Source organism: Lytechinus pictus, chromosome 2, assembly GCF_037042905.1.
Source record: "Lytechinus pictus isolate F3 Inbred chromosome 2, Lp3.0, whole genome shotgun sequence".
NCBI classification, from domain to species: domain Eukaryota; kingdom Metazoa; phylum Echinodermata; class Echinoidea; order Temnopleuroida; family Toxopneustidae; genus Lytechinus; species Lytechinus pictus.
This window is the reverse complement of record NC_087246.1, coordinates 69,822,912-69,846,372: the sequence shown is the minus strand read 5'-3', so window position 1 is coordinate 69,846,372 and position 23,461 is coordinate 69,822,912. Positions and strand designations below refer to the sequence as shown.

The window sequence follows — 23,461 nt, the reverse complement described above, 5'->3', positions numbered from 1 at the left end:
CCTGGCGCACTCTATGCGATTTGTTGCGATCCAACTTACAAAGAAATAACATTTGAGATGAACATGCCAGCTGATAAAATCTGTTTTTTTTTATAATTCTGTTTTTATTGAAAAAATCAAGAAAATCACAATATTTACAAGAATTATTGCATAATCAATGTACAAAATCTTTTTAATAGCAATCAGAGTTCAGAATATCAGTCTAGCCTCCCTGTAAAAATAAAAGCAAATTCAATTTCGATTCATTATGACGTCATCACCGGCTGTGACTTAAAGCTGATTTGGACTTTACTTCAACCACAGTGCTTGTCGCAAAGCAAAATGATGAATTTATTATTCCTTATTATGCCTGTACATTCAATGCAAAATGCGATTTATTAAAAAATCACGTTGCAGCGGATCACATATTGTGCGCTGGGCTAAAGTTGATTTTATTTTGGACCCTCCCAGGTACTACATTCTAAGACCAATTTTTTCAATAAATTTGGATGTTGACATAATGTTTGACTAATTTTCACGACATTCTTCCTTGCATACAGTAACCAAATGCAGGAAAGGGTTTCGATATAATTGAGCCATGTGCTTTAAGTTTATTTTTTGAAATAAATTTTCAGGACAAGGCCATAGATTACACAGACATCGGTGGTGCTTACATGGGACCAACACAGGATCGTGTCTACAGGCTATCCAAAGAATTAGGAGTGGAAAACTTCCGTTGCTATGATGAAGGCATAGCCATTGCATACAACAGGGTAAGAGCAGCTTTTCTACAATCGTGCCTGTGAAAAAAAAAATTGATTTATGAAAGAAATTTATACATTTTATGCAATTCCTCAAAAGAGCCAGGAGCCTGGATTACCCAGCATTTGTCCTGATTTCTTTGTATGAATTGCATGAAGTTTGGTGTGTGCACACAGCTCACTGAAATTTTATTAAAATCACTCTCAGTAAAAAAGTACTTGCAATTTTTAACTCCCCTTTATTTGTATTAGAATAAGAACCCATTTACACATATAAGCGAAGGCAGCATGAGGCCGGCCTCACGCCACCTTGAACGTATGTGTAAACACACAAGTGGACTGACGCCGCCTTGAAGCTGCACCGATTTCGGTCCACTTCTGGAGGTGTTTTGAGGTCGCCTTTTTGGCGGCATGATGCCGCCTTCTCATATGTTTAAACACAAAGCGGATTGAGTTCAGCTTTTGGGAGTCACATGATCATTGGCTTGTGCAGCAGTTGTGATATGTCATCGATCTAGCTCTTGAATTACCTCGGTATTGCGTGCTTTCAAGTGGCCCTGCCGCTGGCTGCCAAACCGTATGTGTAAATATGGGTTCTTCAAGGTGGCGTTAAGCCAAAGTTTCTAATATGTGTAAACATACTTTCATAATATTTTAGAGGCGGCTTGATGCCGGCGTGGTGCGGACTAAATTTAACCGGCCCATGTGTAAATGGGGTCTAATACAATATAGAATTAAGGGTGTAGAAATGAACTGCATTGCGCCTTTGTGCAGTAATAAATATTCTAAAACATGTTTACAGGTGTAGCCAATACGGGGTACATATGCAATTCACTTTTACCATAAGAGCTCCTTGATTCTATGTAACCTTCCATCACTCACGTTCAAGAGCTTTGTGCTTGTCATTCATTGTAAATACCTGTGCATTATTTGTATTTTGGAGGCTAAAGCACACAAGGAAATCAATCTCCTGCAAGATCACATAATATGCTTGCCCATACATTTATTTGATGTTCAGCTCATATGTTAAATACAAGCATCAGTAATGATCCTGTCAGCTTTTGATGTGACCTTGGGTTGAGGGCTATTTTAAAAATATTTTTATAGTATTTTCTATTGGGGGGGAGGGGTCTAAGTATGCCTCACAAAATTGATCCATTCACTGGCATAGCAATACATGTGGCTAATCCATGGAAAGTGTATTTGTCTACCTTTGGAAGCTCCCTAGTTATGGCATTGAATTCATCCATACTAAGTAGTGCAAATCAAAAGAATGTTATGTTATATAATTTTAAATCTTTTGCTAGCATGAGTTTTCATACAAATTTATTACTGAAATATTTCTACCAATAAGGAATAAATCATATTCCTTTGTACGTTAACACATTGTTTCCCCTCTCTTTCTCTTATCAAAACAGGGAAAATGGCGAACAATGGCTGGACTATGTCCTGACACTTGGAACCCTTTCCTCTACATGGACCTCAATCATTTTTGGCACTTGGTTGATGAGATGGGCAAGAAGGTATTGAATTAACGTTCCAATATGACATCATGAATGGATATAAACTAGTCCATACATGCACAATGTAGCAACCAGCTTGCCACCACATTTCTTTGCTTTTCTTCTGCAGTTCCTTGCTGTGTTTACCATTTGTCTGTTTAATAGTAAAATATACTTCAGACACTTTTCGGACCATAAAAATTACAAGTAATTATCAAACATTAAAAAAAATATATAGAATTTTCACTGAAAACCTGATCTATCTCTTACAAAATCACATTTTTGAGCTAGTTTGGGTCTGACATGTATAATGTACAATTTTTTTTTAATTCAAAAGAGCTTTGTGTCTTAATCAGTTAATGACTCAAATTTGGTCCTGAAAAATTCTGAGATTTTTTCTGAGATTCAGAAGACTGAAATCATGGATGGAACATAACCTGCAACTCCTTTGTGGTTGTAGATTGATTACATGAAATGTTGAGAGATGGATTTTAAAATCTAGCTCTACATTATCCATACATAGTAACTGTATATACATTGTCCCTTAAAGGAGAATGAAACCCTTGAAACCAGCTGAATCCATATAAAAGAGAAAAATCAAAGAAACATATTGTTGAAAGTTTGAGGAAGATTGAATGAATAATAAGAAAGTTATGAGCATTTGAATATTGAGATCACTAATGCCATGTAGATCCTCCCATTGGCAATGCAACCAAGATCTGTGATGTCACACACGTACAACTCCCTCATTACTTTAGTACTTATTTCACTTATATTCTCACTTTTATAGGGTCTATCACAAGGTGAGGTGTTCTCTTTATGAGAGGACAAGTACAGAGGTTTCACAACATTATATCATTGATGAATCGTTTGTCATATGATTATAATGAGCAAAAAGAGATGTTTTGGGGTATATTTTCAGTGTCCAAAACTGGGCGGACAACTCTCCCCTTTTGGACACTGAAAATGTACCCCAAAACATCTCTTTTTGCTCATTCTAATCATATGACAAACGATTCATCATTGATATAATGTTGTGAGACCTCTGTACTTGTCCTCTCATAAAGAGAACACCTCACCTTGTGATAGACTCTATAAAAGTGAGAATATAAGTGAAATAAGTACTAAAGTAATGAGGGAGTTGTACGTGTGTGACATCACAGATCCTGGTTGCATTGCCAATGTGAGGATCTACATGGCATTAGTGATCTCAATTTTCAAATGCTCATAACTTTCTTATTATTCATTCAATCTTCCTCAAACTTTCGACAATATGTTTCTTTGATTTTTCTCTTTGATATGGATTCAGCTGGTTTCAAGGGTTTCATTCTCCTTTAACCCTAAAATGGCCGGGGGGGGGGGGTTGAATCAACCCCCCCCCCCTCAACATTTTCTGCGATCATTCCGCCGCGCGAAATTTTTTGACCGCGCCACTCGCAAAGTTTATACTTTTAAGTCTTGCGCATCTTTTGAGACCAAATTTACGACACCCGGGTACGCGGTTCCGAAATTACGCAACATTTTGTAAGTGCATGTCAGACCAAAAATTGTTCCAAAACGTGAATTTGTGTACAAAGTCAATGCAAATTGAGTTTTCTTATCTTATTCATAAAGATATGATTATTTTTACTGTAAACAGCTGAAAGCAATTGATTTTAGCATAATTATGCTTCAAAAAGGTTGTGCAATAAATCTGGTGACAAAAACAAAGAAAAACAAAAGGTTGAAAAACAAGGAAATACATAAGAAATTCATAAAACAATAAAATACATAAGAAATTGATTTCCAAACCGAAGTTTTTTTCAATTGCCATTGTTAAGAATGCTACAAAGAATATTTTTACCAAAAATTAGCATTCTAGGAGCTTTATTTAGTGAATTAGAGCAAAAAGTATGATTTATGCATAAATTAGCATAATTAATTCATATAAAATAAAATCTCATTATTTTGGAAAATGTTACCATACAGCCTTGTAGATTACATCGCACACTACCAGCGTGCAAATTTTTGCGGCGCTCGTGCGATTGGCGGCCGAGATCTCAGGAGGGGGTTGAATCAACCCCCCCCCCCCCCCCCCCGGCCACAGAGCAGCCAAAAAAGCCCGGCCTTGTCAGGGTTAACCCTTATTAAAGGACAAGTCCACCCCAACAAAAAGTTGATTTGAATAAAAAGAGAAAAATCCAACAAGCATAACACTGAAAATTTCATCAAAATCGGATGTAAAATAAGAAAGTTGTGACATTTTAAAGATTCGCTTAATTTCTCAAAACAGTTATATGCACATCCTGGCTGGTATGCAAATGAGGAGACTATGACGTCATCCACGCACTATTTCATCAACTGACTCATCTAGTTGTGCATATCACTGTTTTGTGAAAAATAAGCGAAACTTTAAAATGTCATAACTTTCTTATTTTACATCCGATTTTGATGAAGTTTTCAGCACTATGCTAGTTTGATTTTTCTTTATTTATTCAAGTCAGCATTTTTCTGGGGTGGACTTGACCTTTAAACTGGGGGGGGGAGGAATTTTACCCCCCTCGTCAAATTTCGTCGCTACGCCGCCGCGCATATTGTTTTTACCACACTCTACACTGACTTTTTACTTTCAAGTCTTGCGCATCTTTTGAGACCAAATTTGCGACGCCTGGGTACCTGGTTCTGAAATTAAGATAGGGTTAATGAGAAAAATAAACTAAGGACAATCATTTCTTTTTGGGGGCGAACCTTTGCTTGATGGCCAAAATTAGGGCTACGGTAATTGCCTCCATGCCTCACTTTCTATTCAGATTCCAATGGATCGTCCCTGGGACTTCCCTGAAGCCGAAGAATGGGACAACATGACGGTCAAGGAGTGGGCTGATAAGACCTTCTGGTTCCAACTGACTAAAGACTTTGTGGCTGTTCAGTGTACGCTTGGATTCTGTGCTGAGAATAAAGACATGTCTCTCCTCTACTTCCTCTGGTACATCAAAGGAGGCTCAGGTAAGCTTGCTGGTGTGATCCAGATTAAACTAGATTTATCCAGATTAAACCACATTGTTTAAAATGTGAATTGTGAGATCGAAAGGACATATAAAGAGATAATCATTGATTTTGATATCCCAAAATGAATTCATGTACGTGAAATCAAATTTGTCATTTTGCCAAGGTATTTTTAACGGTGACACAACATTTGCTTCTGCGTCAATTGCTCTGGGCTTAATTTTGTCTAAGATGTAGGGTGAGGGTTATGGTTGCAATAGGGTTTTATGTTAGGTTTATTGTTAGTTCTAGGATAGAGTATATTGTTTATCCCAGGGTTGAAGTTGGTCATTTGATTAGTGTGTAGAATTTAGTGCGGAGCAATTGTTGCCGTAGCAAATGTCATGGAACCTTTTTAACACATCACCCACCTCATATGCCTTGATAACTGGATGGTATTGGGTAATCACTGATAGAACCCAAGCCATTGCCCTATCCCAAGCCAATCTGTGCTCAAGATATATTGTGCTAAGATCTACAGAAAATGTGAATTATACCAAATCAGAGAATATCAGGTTCAGTGACAAATGCAGAAGGTTAATTTACGTGAAGCTGACAGAAAGAGCCTTGTATTTTCAAGCATCCCTGAATAATATCCATGGGAGAAGTTTTCTAATTCATTGCTCATGTCTTTTTCATATCGCCATTTCTGAGCATGATATGTGACTCAAATAAATGTTGCCTGTGCATGAAATTCATCATTTACCAGTATGTCATTTCAGTTCATTATTGGAATAGCCAAGCGCCACTTCCCCAACTACTCTATCTCATCTTTAATTAAATGTGTTTGGTTTTACTTTTTGTTGACTTATAATTAAATGATGATTGAACAATGTTTTCATAGTTTAGTCTGGCAAAGATTTATTCCTTTTTTTTTTTTTTTTTAAATTGTTATGAATCATAATACAAGTTATCTATGTTATCATCTGTTGTTGTCATTTTTCCAGGTTATTTGAGATTTTCATCAACAGAAAATGGAGCTCAGGTAAGTGATTCATGATGAAATAACTGTGATCGATAACGGATCCAGGATTTCAAATGGAGGGGGTGCAGATGACTATTTTCTTAGATTTTCAGTATATTGATATGCAGGTTCAATGGATGATTCTTGAAATCTGGAAGAAATTCACTTCCCTTTCTTCCCTGCCTGGATCCACCACTGATGAGCAGTGACTTGACTCTTTCTGCAAATATTTTTTATGTATAGAAAGGCCACCTGTCTATAAATACCTCTACTCTGGTTTTCCTTGAAATGATTTTCAGTATTGATATATACTTACACCTGTTCATGAAGACCACCCGATCTGACAGACTACTTTTCTCATCTCTTGAGTGTTCTGTATAAACATACATGTATACTGTTATATGTACATGACCTGTACTGGCCTTACAGAAATGTTAATGCTAATGATGCGCTATTGGAGGCCCTGTTACAATGCAGCGATGCGTAATGTCACAACGTGTTATTTACATAAGGGATAAATGTTTTGACTAAACAATCTGAATGGTGTGACTGAGCTCACTGTTAGCGCTCTGTTAAGCTAAGAACATAACTGTGAGGCCGACACAGGTGTGTAGACACTTAGGTATTAATCTTCTGCTCAGTGCTTGATTTTGGACACACTGTCAGACTACTTTATTTTTTCAGGGGGTGGGGGTTGATGTGTCAGGATAGGGTATCACCCACCCTACAAACCTGTCAACAACCCAATTTTGGAAGAAATAGCATATTAAATATTTTCTGATTATATTAACTTATAGAATGGTGTACAAATGATGCATGCCCATGACTTCATTATGCCATCTATCTTCACTCGATTTGAGGCTCTGTTCAATCCATTGCACAAAGTCGTTAGACTGAGTGCAATGGGGTGAACACAGCCTCAACGCGAGTGGATAGGTTGCATAATGGACGAATGAAGACGTGTATCATTTGGTTTATACTACAACTATTCTAGATCATGTGAGGTAAATGGGTACCGGTAGGAAGTAATTCCTTAAAAAGCTGTGTGCGCTATGAACGCCTAGCTTAGCCGGGTAATATAGGAGCGCCTTGAGCACCTAACAAGGTGGATATGTGCGCAATATAAATACCCTATATTATATTATTATGTCATTTGACAAAATAGAAGAAAAAAAATAAAATCAGATGGAACTATAATATTTTTGTCTTTGTCCGCAACTCATTTGCTCTGATAAAATGATTATTTTTCCCCATGTATGAAAGCAGTTAATTGTTTTTCATTCTTTTGTGACACACTTTGATTCATGAATCTAAGTGCGCACAGTCAGCCTTGTTGATGCGCTTACTTGGATGTGAGCAAACATACACATACAACATGTATGTACACACTGAGGAAGAGAGTTCAACCGTGCAATGGAAAAATAAAATATGCACGGCTGCCGTGCATTGGAAAATAAAATTTGCATGCAGCACAAAATGGATCAAATATTTAATGGCTTTCAACCAATCAAATCACAAGAATCTTTGTATGAGTTGTATAATCTTATTTGAGGTCCAGGATAACAATGAAATTAATAATATCACCATTTTAAAACAATCCCAGGTCGTCAGTTTACACTAATGGTCAAATTGACTCAAAGTCATACTGTAGCTTTTCATACAATTGATGTGACGTCATTACGATTCTGAACTCAGTTCGCTTTTATTCCTATGAAGAGAAGTGAAATAGCCATCAAGTTTCATTAAAGTATGACTATATAGAACTTTGGACTCAAGTTTGATTCATGATATCATCTTCTCATCAATCGTTATATCATTTTTTATTAAATATTCGGTTCGAAAGCCAATTGTAAGATGTGTGGCTATGGCCTTATATGGTTGGGACTATGGTTTTGATGAAATCAATGTCTTTCCATTAGTATCCCAACATTGCTTGTAGTGGGATCTCAAAGTCTTGTATGTCGTATTTTTTTTTTTTATTCAGGAAAGGAAGTTTGTTGGAGGAAGTCATCAAATCAGTCTAACAATGGCGGATCGACTGGGTGAAGGTAGGTCATAAAAAAGGAATGAAATGGAAAGAAAAATTTCATTACACCCTGCATAGTTGGACTTTCCAGAAAAAGAATTATCAACTATCCGGAATCATTAATTTGGGCCAGAATATGCCAAACGTTCTAAAAACATCTCCGATGTCAAATTTCTGCTAAGGATTTTATAGCTTCAAATTGTGAGGCATAAGGTCACCCATTTATATGAGTTAAATCTTTTAATTACCCATTCTGTCAATTGCTTTATATTTTTGAGAGGACACTCTGGACAGAAATGGGTTTGACAACATTGCAACATAAGTGGATGTGGGCAAAGTTTAGTTTGTTGCATATATGCAAGTATTCTTGTACACAAAAAACATTAATCAAGTAATGTCTTACAATGCGTAACAACCCAAGGAGGGTGAGTGAGTCTGATCAATTAAACTAAACTATACTAAACCACATATGTAAATGCTAAGAGAAAGACACTAACTGACAATATCTAGCATTCACCCACCATAAAAAAAGAGGAAATAGAGTATTAAACAAATAAAACAAAGAGATGAGTAAATGAAAAAAATGCAAATAGATATAGGATACATTGATAATAATTGTAAAATGAAAATAAAAATATAGGATACATTGATAATAATTGTAAAATGAAAGTAAAAATAGCACTTAACAAAATAAAAATTTGAAGAAATTGTAATAATAAAGAATGTACAGTAGATTCTGCATAAGTCGACCTCCCATAAGTCAAAAAATCACCTAACTCGAAGCATTATTTTAGAGCAGAATATTCAAATTAAGAATCAATCTACTTACTTGAATAACACCTAAGTCAAACGGATTTCTCTGGTCCTGAGAGATTCAACGAAAGCGGAATCAGCCGTAGTCTATTTCTACTCATGCATTTGATTATTTATCAATCTCTATGAATGTGTTTTTTTTTATTGCAGAACGAGTACTTCTGAGTAAACCAGTGACTGAAATAGCCCAAGATGCTGATGGTGTAACAGTTACTACGGCAACAGGAGATATATACAAGGTAATTCACAATTATTCACTAGGCCTGGTTCCTGTTTGTTTTTCAACAGTGTATTTCTTTATTTCATTAGTGCGCAGGTCTGGACAAATTTGAACCGGTGACCGCCACTGTCAGGTGGGCATTGGTTGACTGCACGGTTCGACTCAGGCTTTCACTACATGTATAACCATTTTGATCTACTGTACCGTCTAATAATACTGATTATTTTGTATTTCTTTTGCCTTACTTCAAGGTTTGTTGTTACACAAGAGATCTTAGTGTACAAACAACATGACAGTAATGTATATAGATGCAAAATCAAACTATGATGTATTAAAGAGAAATTCCAGTAGTTGCAGTAAACACTGATTTCATGAGAAAGTCTGTAAAACCAGGCTTAATTGTCAGTATATCATCGAGGATCTAGATCTGGTACAGTTACATAAACTGAACTTTGTGAAATCTTGAAATCTACGCTGAAAAATGTTCAGACTGAACTTCCCCAACACAGATAAGCGCACGTGGGACAGTGTATAATTATTGCTTTGAGCGTCGGGCCCGACGCTCTACTCGAATCCTGTGCTTATTTGCTAATTTCTCAGCAATTACACAATTTCTTCCAGAATCCTTTGGCACATGCGTTTTATTTATACAAACATACACTTTGGTGGTCATTTCATTGGATTCTGTACGAACTCATTTTGATATCGTTACCAAAACTAGCATTTACCTTTAAGTATACATGACATTAAAATTGCCTATAGGTGTACACCTGATTCATCTCTTTTTTTTTCATCTACATTCGCATTCACTCTATTTAACATTTTGTCTGGTTATGGTCTGATTTTGTCTGAAAAATGGAAGCCAGTCACTCCAGGTTATCTTGCTGAGAAGCAGAAGTCTCACAAACATATCAACACCCAACACTGACCTTACATGTGAATAAACAACCCCATGCTGACTGAGTTTGATAACTGAATTTTACGTTCTTTTATCTTCCCTTTTAGTCAAAGTATATTATAGCAGCTCTTCCACCAGCCATGCTGAATAAGATTACGTACACGCCTAGTCTACCAGCTCTCAGGAATCAGGTCAGCTATAAACTTCCTAAAATCATTATTCTCAAAGATTTAGTACATTAAGCCCATTTTTGTTTTTGTAAAAATTATATTCATTTTTTGCGGTTGTTGAATGTACTTTCAGCTTCAACTATATTTTTTTTACTGTACATCCAACAATTATACAAAATCCATTTCAATGTCAAGAAAATATAAAAAATAAAGAAGCATTCATGTACATGCAGTTCTGCAAATCTTTCTACAACTCAAAATAACCCTAACCCTGCAAGTGTTCAAATATTTGTTTCATTGGTTATGATCCTGATTATTTGCATTGAAACAATTTGATTTTTTTTAAATCTCGAGGTATATCCAGATATTGTGTTTCTATAATCAAATTTTGTGAAAATTGACAAGTAGTCTTTTTTTTCTTCTTTGTTTCCATGCAGCTAAACCAAAGATATCCAATGGGGTCTGTAATCAAGACTATGATGTACTATGATCGACCCTTCTGGAGGGATTCAAGTTAGTTTTATTGTCTCACCTGCATAGCAGAGTGAGACTATAGGCGCCGCTTTTCCGACGGCGGCGGCGTCAACACCAAATCTTAACCTGAGGTTAAGTTTTTGAAATGACAGCATAACTTAGAAAGTATATGGACCTAGTTCATGAAACTTGGCCATAAGGTTAATCAAGTATTACTAAACATCCTGCCTGAGTTTCATGTCACATGACCAAGGTCAAAGGTCATTTAGGGTCAATGAACTTAGACCATGTTGGGGGAATCAACATCAAAATCTTAACCTAAGGTTAAGTTTTTTGAAATGTCATCATAACTTAGAAAATATATGGACCTAGTTCGTGAAACTTATACATAAGGTTAATCAAGTATCACTGAACATCCTGCATGAGTTTCACGTCACATGACCAAGGTCAAAGGTCATTTAGGGTCAATGAACTTTGGCCGAATTGGGGGTATCTGTTGAATTACCATCATAACTTTGAAAGTTTATGGATCTGATTCATGAAACTTGGACATAATAGTAATCAAGTATTACTGAACATCCTGTGCAAGTTTCAGGTCACATGATCAAGGTCAAAGGTCATTTAGGGTCAATGAACTTTGGCCAAATTGGGGTATTTGTTGAATTACAGCCATAAATTTGAAAGTGTGTTGGTCTAGTTCATAAAACTTGGACATAATAGTAATCAAGTATCACTGAACATCCTGTGCGAGTTTCAGGTCACATGATCAAGGTCAAAGGTCATGTAAGGTCAAAGAACTTTGGCCACCGTTGGGGGTATTTGTTGAATTGCCATCATATCTCTATAAGTGTATTGGTCTAGTTCATAAAACGTGGAAATAAGAGTAACCAAGTATCACTGAACATCTTGTGCGAGTTATAGTAGTTTTCAAAATCAGCACTGCTGCTATATTGAATCGCGTGATGCAGGTGAGACGGCCAGAGGCATTCCACTTGTTTTTCTTTGTACACTCTCGGAAGGTGTTTCACGAAGCATCTTATCAGTAATGTTCACTGACAAATTTGCTCCCAGCCTATCAGAGGCAAGAATTTCAGTAGCTTATAACAGTTGTCAGTGAAAATCACTCACTATTTGTTTCATGAAATGCTCCCCATTTTTATAGATCATTAATCCTGTCCTCCTTTAAGCGTCTACCCTATTGCTCTGTGCAAGTGAAAGTGAAAGGCGGGCAAGTGATTTAGATATCATGAGGGAAAAGCTATTTTCATTGTAGGTGATTATTTTTTCAGCCATTAAAATAGCAATACAGAAAAAATCAGTCTGCAAGTCCCCATGTTAATGAGCAAATGAGCAAGATTTATCCAAGTCCTCTCTTGGCTAAATTCATGTCCCTGCAAAATATTGTAAATTGTGAGACTTTCTTTCTCAAAGAATTCAACCACTTTCTCCTTAAGTAAAATTGATTATTTTTGTACCATAGGAAAGAGTAAATGTTACTCTTGTATAGTGGTTATTTCTTTTGAGTAAAATATTTTGATAAATAAGTGAATTTTTAGCCTGAAAAGGTGCCTCAAACAGAATTTTCTTCCTCTGTTTTCACTTGCAAATTTTGCAAAATTTTCTGTTTTGGTCACAACATTTATTTCATCAGAAAGTTCAAACTCTATACTTTTTTACAATGTCACTCTTGAGATGTGGCTCTTTTAGATGGATCAGCAGCCAGCTTTTTCCATCAAGATGCAGGACGAGATTTCTGAAATTTCTGAGTAACATAAAATCCAGAGTTCTGATTGGCTGAATAATGTTTTCAAAACAACAGGTGCGGGTAATTTGAAGAGATTATCACATGGTGAGTGTGACCTTGCTGAGGCCCAGTGTGGGGAACATTGGAATTTGCGTGGGTGTGTGGTCTCTATGACCAATCAGAGCCCAGTATTTTTGTTTTTGAGCTGCTAAATGTACTTGGCCTATGAAAAGCTGGCTGCTGACCCATCTAAAATACCTCTTGTTTATAATACCTATATCATATTAAAGCTTAGATCTTCAGCTTTATCATAATCTAAAAATCATTTGGGCTCAACCAGAAATTAGGTGTAAAAACAATAACTTTTGTTGCATGTAAATAATTTTTTTCATGTTATAGACCAAAAGTTTCACCTATATTACACAATCTTTTGTGTACACTTCATAATACACTATTCCATCTGTTTTTCGATCTTCAGTTGATCCCTTTTCTGCATATAATTCATAAAGTTCAATTTATGTAACTGAACCAAATCTAGAGGTTTTAAAGACTTTTTCATTAAATTGAGGTTTACCGCAACTTCATTCATTTCTCTTTTTAAAAGCAATTGATGCGATATCTATTAGAAGTTTAATGCTCCAAATAAGAAAAAAAGAAAACCTCTTAAAACATAAAAAAATATTTTGCAGTATTTCAGAATTATGATACTCTATTTCGTCAGGGACAGATCTAGGATTACATAATGGGGAAAGGGTGGACAGATCGATCTATTCTAATTGGTTTGGGGGAGGGGGATCCAAAAGAAAAGGGGGCCTCACCCGAAGGATGGACGTAGATGTATTTCAATCCTGGCTTATGAAATGGGCAAGGGGGCAAAGAGTACATGTAACTTAATTACTGCCCCCCACCACCACGAGCACTATCTGCAGTATACATGCATGCAGGAAGATTTGGGGGCTCTGTTTGTGGAAACATTACCATAAAAATAATTAGAACACTTTATATAAGGACTCCAATTTACCCCCCAACCATCATTTTTTTAATCTTTAATTTTCATGTATCAGTTTGTTCTATAGATTTCCTTCTAGCCCATAGGATCAATGAATGATTTAAGACAAAAATAATTGTGTATTATATTATTGAATTTTGTTTTTGTTGTAGATTATTCTTGCCTTGTTTTAGCTGATGGGATTATATGTGGCACTCAAGATGATTGCAAGCCAGGCAGCAAGTATCCTGCTATTATTGGGTAAAACAACATTTTTTCTTAAAATAGAATTTTAAAATTTTGGCATAATGGCCCATCACGGGAAGCTAAAAGCACCTCAAAATTGTTTACGCTGTATGATTCTTCTGTTTGCTGGACCATTCCTCCATATTCCTCTATATTAAATGATAACAAAGATATAAATCTTTGATATTTTAGTTTGAATGGGCACCAATCAAAATAGATTTTGATGTAAAATTAGTAAATTCAGTGCTTTGCTAGTTGCCAAGCATACACCTTGAGCAATTTTCCACAGATGTAATTTGGTTCCAATGGCTTTCTAGGGTTTGTTCTCTTGATATATTTCACATCTCTTAAACAGAAGAAGAATTATTGCCACTATCAAATGTAACCAGTATTATTGTATTTTATACATGTGATGTATGCAATTTATATAATGTTGTCGTATTACAAAATATGTTTATAATGTGAGCAAAATGAATTTCCACACTGTGGGCAATAAATTAATTTGAGTTGAATAAAAACATTGTTTTGTTGATATTCTACACACCCTGCAGTTTTGAGGTCACATGCATTCATATACTCTAGTAATAAATTGGAATATATACACTTTTGGGGGGATTTACCAAAACTATAGGATAGGCTTTAGGTACCTCAGGAATGGTGCAAGTGATCAAGATTATGGTCATTCAAATCAAACACTAATCAAGATTGATTTAAATTCCTATCTCAAAAACTACACTTTTGAGATGCAACATAAGTTTTGGCTTGATTATAATAGCCCATTGTATGCATATATTTAGCTATATCAAGTACTTTTCATTAATTACTTGTGTTTGTTTGTCTGTTGTTGTTGTTGTTTTGATAGATTTATAGGAGGAGATGCAGCAAGAGAAACCTGTCATCTTACCAAAGACGAAAGGTGAGCAATTTTTGGGGAATCCATATCAGTAAACCAGTGATGGATCCAGGTGGGGGCACAAAGGGCATGTGCCCCTCTATATTTTAGAATTTCCCATCGAACATTCTTATTTATATGATTTGTTAAATCTAAGAAATTGTTATCTGTGACCCCTCTATTTTGAATTTTCTATTTATGCTTCCTCTATTTAAAAAAATTTTAGCGTGGCAAGTTTTTAATTCATATTTAGCCTTAATCCCCCCCGCACAAAATATACATAATATGGTGATAATTGTAATGGAAGTGATAATGAAAATGAAGAATTATAATAATGGTGATAGTGATTGTGCTATATGACTATGATCATGGCATTTGTTTGTCTCAAAACTAAATAGACTGTTTGTGCTCAATAGTGAAATAATGATAACAATAAAACAATGGCTAAAAAATTATGATAATGATAATTCTGACAATAATCATGATGATAATGATTTTATGTGTTTGCAGCATATATCATGGGGTCAGAAACATGGAATTTGGGGGTCAAGTGCTCTAACCTTCTCCCTAACTGGTTTTTACTGTTCTTACTGTGTTCATTACCTTCAGGAGAGATTTAATAGCTCGCCGCTATGCAACACTACTGAAGAATGATGCTGCTCTAAAGGTAACTCAGCATATGATTATGTGAATACCCTCTATTATTTAATCATGGGACCAGGTTTATGTTGATTGCAGGGATTTATTGGAGGTCGGTACTTCCCATTGACTTTTGTACATGTGACTAGGTCGGTCTACAATTACAACTCATATCTCAGCTTTTCACTGATTATGTCTCTAATTCATTTAAGTATAATTTTCTTAAGGTCTTATGATTTTTTTTCAAATATTTTCATGTGACCAAGTATATTCGAACTATGATGTGATTGATGTTGAAACAAAATGCCAATGATGAAAATTTGCGATTTTGTGACATCAATGATGAAATAGTGCACATGACGTCACAAGGCCCCATTGCATAAAAGTTAATGTTATGGTAACTTTGCCATCCGATGGTATCTTTCATGGAGTCCTTGATTTTGATTGGCTGATGAGCATTGTTACCATGGTAGTAACCATTGGATGGCAAAGTTGCCATAATACTCTTCTGCAATGAGGCCCTGATCATGCAATCACTGGGACACACTGGATAGCCAGGTGTAAGTAATCCTGGTGAAGTAATGATCCTGACACTAAAACAACATTCTGCTGAGAGCAGTGGCTGAATGCCATGGGGATGTTGATTAACTAGGACTAGATTGTTAGGATCCAACTTATAGAAGATATACAAGTACACCACAAGTTGTGGGATTTTTATTTTCAGAAGTATTAGTATGAATCACAATCTTGATTGGATTGACAATAAAATTATTTTTTTAGTACTAGCCATTCCAACTTTGGACAACCAATTCCGCACTGCACTTTCTCAAAGCCTGGTGTATTTGTATAGTATATTGGAAAGGAACAGTTATATTCCATGTTGTTTTTAAAATGTGTTTTATGATAATGTTGTGTTGTTGTTACAGCCTGTTTTCTATGTTGAGAAGAACTGGATGGAAGAACCATATATTGGAGGAGGATATGTCGGATACACACCACCTGGAGTCATAACTAAATACTGCAAGTGAGAATAGATTTATCTTTCTTCCTGCTTTCTTTTGTAAAGCCAATTTACATTTTAAATCACATAATTTTATCCGTATTATTGCAATGCTGTATTATGATAATCATATTTGTACATGTTAATGTCACTCATTTTATATGGAATAGAATAAATTGAATGAAATTGAAATAAAGTATTTACTGTATTATTAGGCTGGTTCTTTGTTGCACCCTGAAATATTGTGAGAGCTATATGTATTTTCCATAGGTTTTCAATAACGGTTGTCTATTATCATCAAAAGATCCATGTGAATTCAAATGAAATAGAGAGAAAGTTGAGAAAGATTGCATGATAAAGGTTGAAGATATAAGTACATGTGTATATTACATTTTATTGATCGTTGTTTTTTTCATATTGTATTTGCTGTGTCTCATGAGAATAACTCAGTTTTATGTATTTTATAAATGCTTACCGGTATACCTAAGGCAAAGGGGTCAGTGATGTATATGGTTGTAGCTTTAAACTATAATTCTGTATGTTGTTATATGTGCTATTTCTATTGATTATTTTCAATATACAATACTAGTTAGTTTTATCATTTATTTATGTTCGCGACCCCTAGACAGAACAGAGTGGTAATAATTACCACCCTGAGTGGGTAATCCAGCCATTTGTTATGTATTCTTTTTGTATTTTATGCTGTACATTGTAAAAAAATTAACTTAATTTGTATTAAAATACAATATATCAGGGTTTCTCAAATTGGTGTTGTGCATGTGAGAAAAATGAATTCAACTATTTTGTGAGATATAAAAGCAACAATATTCAATACGCAATTTGTATTTCACTCACCACCAAGACAGCTAGATGTAGTAAACTTGTGACTTGATTATGAGATATGTGTATTTTTCTTCCTTCAGGGTTTTACGAGAGCCAATAGGTCGTTTGTATTTTGCTGGTACCGAGACAGCTACCAAGTGGTCTGGATACATGGATGGGGCTATCCAGGCAGGAGAGAGGGCAGCAAGAGAGGTAAATTGATTTATTACAGCGTTGATGATGGTGGTGATGGTGGTTAGTAGGCTTGTCTTGGTGCTTGTGGTGACGATCATGATTTGTAATGATAATGTTTTCATAATGTTAATTGTGGTAATTTTTTGTGTTGGTGACTACGACGTTGCTTGTTTTAGAGGTGTTTATTGTGATGGTTGCTGTGATGACGTTCTTCATAATGTAGATGATTGTTGTAATGATTGTGGTGTGAGGCCTTTATTGCTGATTTTAATGATGGTTGTTGTGATGATGATGACGGTGAGGATCGATTGCGGTGCTATTGAGGTCTGTAATATTGGTAATGATAGTGATTGTGATTTTTGTTGTGATGACTTTCATAGAAATGATGATATAATTTAATGCTAATGATTCAAACAATAAAAAACAAAAGAAATAGTGAGAGAAGGATACAATGGACTGTCTCATTTGCATGTCACTGAATTGTGCGTATTACCGTTTTGTGAAAAATAAGCGAAACTTTAAAATGTCATATCTTTCTTAATGTACATCCGATTTTGATGAAATTTTCATTGTTATACTAGTTTTATTTTTCTCCATTTATTCCAATCAACATTTTTCTGGGGTAGACATGACCTTTAAGCAGAAATCTGTGAATGGTGGTAAAGATGTTGATTGACTCTGTATTAATCTCCCATTTCTCTCATTAGATTCTACATGCCATTGGAAAGATAAGTAAGGATGATGTGTGGCAAGAAGAACCAGAATCCAAGGTACAAATACAAGTCATTTACATCCTCTCAAATATATTCATGTACAGTAGCCTATATATCCTTTACCAGTCTTCTCTGAATATGGAACAGTCAATGATGAAGCAGTATTCAGTCAGATGTTTCATATGAGTATTGTTGCTCTCTTCATTCTGACCACCAAAATCCAACGAGTTGAATCCTAAAAGATTTGGGCTATTTTGATGCCTTGATAGACTGAGGGGGGGGGGGGGGATGATTTGATTTAAAAAGTTGCGCAAGACTTGGAAGAAAATGTCATTCCCCACCCTCCCCCCTTAAATCATATTAAGATTAAAGTTGAAAAGAAAAAATGCATGTGATTGGATGCCTTTATAAAAAATATATATATTTGACATATGACAGAAAAATAGTCCACCATCATTTGTTTGATGAGCCATGATTTATCCCATGATTCACTTTTCACAGATAGAATAGTCTGCAATGGTTTGACATCATATATTAATTGCTTCAGTATTCTTTTCTTTTCTTTTTACCACAGGACATGCCAGCCCTTCCATTTGAGGAATCTTTCTTGGAGAGGAATATTCCTAGCGTGAGCGGCTTTCTCAGATTTGTCCGTACTTCTCTCATGTTGACTGCCATAGGAGGAGCCATATGGTTGAAGAGGGACATGATTCAGAACTTGGTGAAAATCTAAGATGTCACTTTGTGCTCATTTCCTACAGCCTAATGCTGTCATTAGAAGTTTGTATTGAGGCCACATTCATAAATAATTCAGTGATGAATGATTCCATAGAGCACCAGCTGTATAATGGATGAACTGTTTTCTGAATCAGTTTGCATACAGTACTTCTTGCTATATCAGGCAAGCTTTCAAATTGTCTGAAGCATAATACCCATCTAAATGGTGTTAGGACAACTGATTTCAAATCAAATGGTTAAGTGATTTTAGACTGATAAAAGATTATGAAATGGTTCATTCTATTTACTGTAATAGGTCACAAATGCATTACATACATGTACTAAGTATAGGAAGGTTTTATCATGCCACAATGCCAGGTGAGTGTTTAATAACTCATGTTTTATACTTGTATCGATTCACGTTCAGAACAACTCTCAAGGCCATCTACAAATGCAGTCTTTCAATAATGTTTCAAAATATTTGATACTTATATACTGTTAACGTATTTGATCCTTTTTTATATTACATGTATTTGTATTTGGCTTCAATCTTTGCTTGAATGAGCCTTGTCTATTTATAAAGACCATCTTTTTAATTGAATTGAATTCCCTGGAACCCTGATGAGTCGGATTTGAGTACTGGGAATATCATCTGTGTTTTTTAATACTATTTGAATTGTTTGCAATATAATAATTTTGAGATATATCATGTGGCCAATATTATCTATTCTTAGAACAAAATTTATGTGAAGCATTGTGGCCCAGTGGATTAGACTCTGGACTTTCAAATAGAAGGTCATGGGTTCAAATCTTAGCCATGGCATAATTTCCTTCAGTAAGAAATTGATCCACATTGTGCTGCACTCAACCCAAGTGTGTATAACAGCTGCTCTGCTAAAGCCAGCATAATTATGCTACATTACTGTAGTTCACTGTAGAGACTTCTGATTAAATAAGCTTTAATCATTTATGATTATCATTATTATTATTCAGTGAAGTTTCTATGTCATAATATTATGAAATTATTGTCAGATCATTACAGTCCTAGTACCTGGTAGGATATGAAAACAAGTGAAGTATGTCTAGTATTTGAATTTGGAAAATCTTGCTGGAATGTTCCCCAGGGAGTGGAGAAGTGCATACATTCTTTCCTTCTAGGATGTCATTTCACACATATATTAGGGTTGAAGGTCAAAGCCAAAGAAATCACTGGGCTCTAATTGCATGCTAGGGGGGAAGACAAACGTCTATTGCCTTATTTTCTCTTTCTACATTTTCGCTTTCATTTTTTTGCCTTTCATCATCTTACACAGCCTTGATGTGTAATTGCCTTTGGTTCTTTATAACAGTGTTTAAGTAAGGGAGCTTATTCGCAAGGAATGATTTTTAGATTTTTTTTAAATATCATATTTTGATGCCTTTTAGGAGTATATTGTGGAACTACAAACTGTGTGTATATTACCTTTTTTTCATTTTCTATTCTATGGGGGTGTTGTTTACCATTATTCACTTGCAGTCTTGGTGTTTGTTTTCTATAGCATGGTGGCTTGGGAGCATTTACATAAGGCAAGGTTTTGGGAGAGGCAAGCCATTGTTGACACACAAGGGCTTGCCTCTCCAATCATTTCTCTGATATTAATGATCTGGGCAAACTATTACTTTGTTTTAATACAGATCATGTTGCAGATTTTATTTTGAAAATAAACAATTAGCATGTTTTTTATACAATGTCAATTTGCTATTTTATAATCATCTTATCTCATTTATAGAGATACAGTATTTTGTTAAGCAATGAAACATAAGATTATAATAGACATTGATACACGCATTGATATATCAATTTCAGTGATATTTATTATTCTCTATATTTGTGTTGATTTATATTCTCTCATTTTTCATATTTAGAACAAAATAGATATATCAGGAAAATATTGATTATTTTAGATTACTATAGGGTAATATATTTCATAATGAATAGATATGCAAAAATAATGATATTGATGTAATTTGTGTTTTTTGAATAAGTATTCTATGAAACTTGTATTAAAGTGATTCATGAACATATATGCATAAGATAAGCCGATTTGTATTATGGCATCCAGCAAATTTATAAGTCTCAAGATTGAAAATTGCTTTTTACTTTGGTTTGTCTTGATCTGATATCCATACACAGTATGTGTGACATTCCATATGATTGCTCAACTGAAGAAAAAAAATTGCATTCCAATTGAAATGGTGTTAAAATGGTGGCATAATATTCTCAAGGATGTGAGTGACTGAAAAAGAAAGGAATTGTTTTTTTAAGATTGTCTTATAAAGAAATAAATACATTTCTGTACTTTTTGCCTGTGCGTGCTTGTTGTGAAGCCTAATTGTGACATGTGTCACAGTGAAATGACTGTCACACATGTAATAGGGAGACTATATCATTTGATGAATTTGTCATAAACTTCATGTACTGGTATTGATTACATGCCATATCAACCCCATGTATATGTAAGCATGTTGACGTACAGATGGGGGGGGGGGGCTGGGGTGCCATGCCCCCACCCAACAAAAAAGTTTCATAACAAAGGGGAAAAAACAGGAGAAAAATAAAGGGAGTGTGTGAAATATATATATTCTGAGTATTATAATAATAAAAATTTATCCAAAATGTAGATTTTTTTATTAAAAAAAAAAATTGTTCCATCCATCATATCTGACCTTAATTTTTAGGGACTCATTGTACCACTTATCCTGTAGCATATGTTTTTCCCTTATCACTAGTAAATCACTAGTAAACAAGTGTAATATTAGTTTTGCAACATCACTTGATTAAATTCATTGCTTTACTGTTAATTATGTTGGCTAAACAAGTGCTTTTAATTATTTCATACATTAATTTCAGGCCATCATTCATGTCACTTGATTCTTGCCATGATCATTATCACAACAAACTGCATGAATTGCTTTTCTGTATCTTGATGTCTTAAAATTATCATGAATTTTCGAAATTTGTCAAATATAGTATCGGAATATCTTTAGATAACAATATTTATATATTTTGATAACATATAAACTGTATCAAATTAGCATTTTATATTCAGATATTATATATTTATATCAAATAGTCTACTTAATAGTCTTAAAATTAAAGTATGACAGTTTTATATTACACTACCACTCACTGCAAACATTTATTATCTTTTGATTTCATGGTTAAAAACTTTTTTTTTTGTAATGCATGTTAGTTGACATACATGTGCCTTCACAAAAAATATGGATAAAGTATGGTGTAATGTATTAACAAAAAAGGAGAGAACAAATATAGATGACTTTCTGTACTCAGAATTGTATTTTTGTGCTTTATTGTATTGACGTACATGGCCAAGGGCAGAAATCTCTCCCGAAAGGAAGGGGGACCAGGGACTGGAAAATTTGATTTGACAAGCAAAAAAAAAAAGGGTTATCACCCCAAATGTCAGGTCATTTCAACCAAAATAATTTTAACAAGCCCCCCCCCCCCCCCCCCCAAAAAAAAAAAAAAAAAAAAAAAAAAGTCACCCCAAAAAAGCAAGGTCATCTGGTCCAAAATAATGTTTTATTTCGATTTTGAATGATGTATTTCTTTCCATCATAAAAGGCCAAAAATAGTAGGGGGACATTTGATATTGCGTCCCCCCTACTATTTTGGGTAGGGGGACACGTCCCCTCTGGGATTTCCGCCCATGTACATTACTATCAGATTGAGAGATATTTATACTTTGAATAGGTATGAGAAATGCTGATTTTATTTCGCCTGCATAGAAGTGAGACTACATGCGCCGCTTTACGTACAGCGGCAGCAGAGTGGTCAGTGTTGAAATCTTATCATTTTTTGAAATGTCATCGTACAATGTATCCCAAGTTAAAAGTATAATGTAGACTAAACTTAAATCAGTATAGGCCTAAGGATTTCCCCATTTCCCGAATGCTCGCAGTCAAAACTAATACCTCCGCCATATTGGTTGAAACAATTTAAATTTAATTTGATTTAAAGAAGTCCGCCGCTAATATCTTACTCTGCTGAATTTATCATGGCAAGCCAAAAATTTTGATAACATTGTATGTTTCTTATATTCACTCTGCTCTTTCATTGTGCAATAATGTCCATTAAAAAACTAATTCCGGTATTGTTCCCAGACAGTTATTATGATCTGATAAAGAGATGAGTTATAAATCGAACAGGTATTGCTAAAGATAAAAGTTACAATTTGATATCCATAGTTAACTTATTCAGATCGGGGTTTAAATAAAAAGTTGATTTTAAAATAGGGGCAAGGGCGGTTGAACGTTTTATAGTTTGGAGGAGGGAAAGCAAAAAAAGGGCACTGTATGTCAAAAAGTGCATTCTGGTGCAAACGAATTATCTGCATGAAGTAGTTGCGTATTTTGTAGTAATTAAGTTGAGCAAATAATTCTTTTTGAAGTGATTTCTGATTGATAAGATATATCAAGGCTTTGATTTTTCTACGAGTGAGCATAGCGAGCGAGCCGTTTGAGAAAAAAATTCAAATCTGAAGTTGTAAAATTCGCTTTTTTGGCATTATTATGGCGCTATTTACTGTAAAAAGGGAATCCTTGCGAGATGTTGCAAGCGCGAATCGCGAGCTCAAAACTTTGCAGTGACCAAAAAAGGAAACTGTATCCCGC

At 34.9% G+C, this 23,461-nt stretch overlaps 1 protein-coding gene across 1 annotated transcript; it reads left to right on the top strand.

Annotated features, from left to right (window-relative positions):
- Positions 1–586: 586 nt before the first annotated feature.
- LOC129253720 (amine oxidase [flavin-containing] B-like) lies at positions 587–22,113 on the top strand. The gene is made up of 15 exons (XM_054892141.2): positions 587–752; positions 2,159–2,263; positions 5,032–5,227; positions 6,214–6,251; positions 8,215–8,278; positions 9,220–9,308; positions 10,295–10,378; positions 10,795–10,870; positions 13,737–13,824; positions 14,672–14,725; positions 15,311–15,368; positions 16,267–16,364; positions 17,264–17,375; positions 18,065–18,127; positions 18,645–22,113. The coding sequence occupies exons 1-15, from the start codon at positions 654–656 to the stop codon at positions 18,801–18,803; spliced, it is 1,383 nt and encodes a 460-aa protein (XP_054748116.2). The 5' UTR covers positions 587–653; the 3' UTR covers positions 18,804–22,113.
- The last annotated feature ends 1,348 nt before the right edge of the window (positions 22,114–23,461 follow it).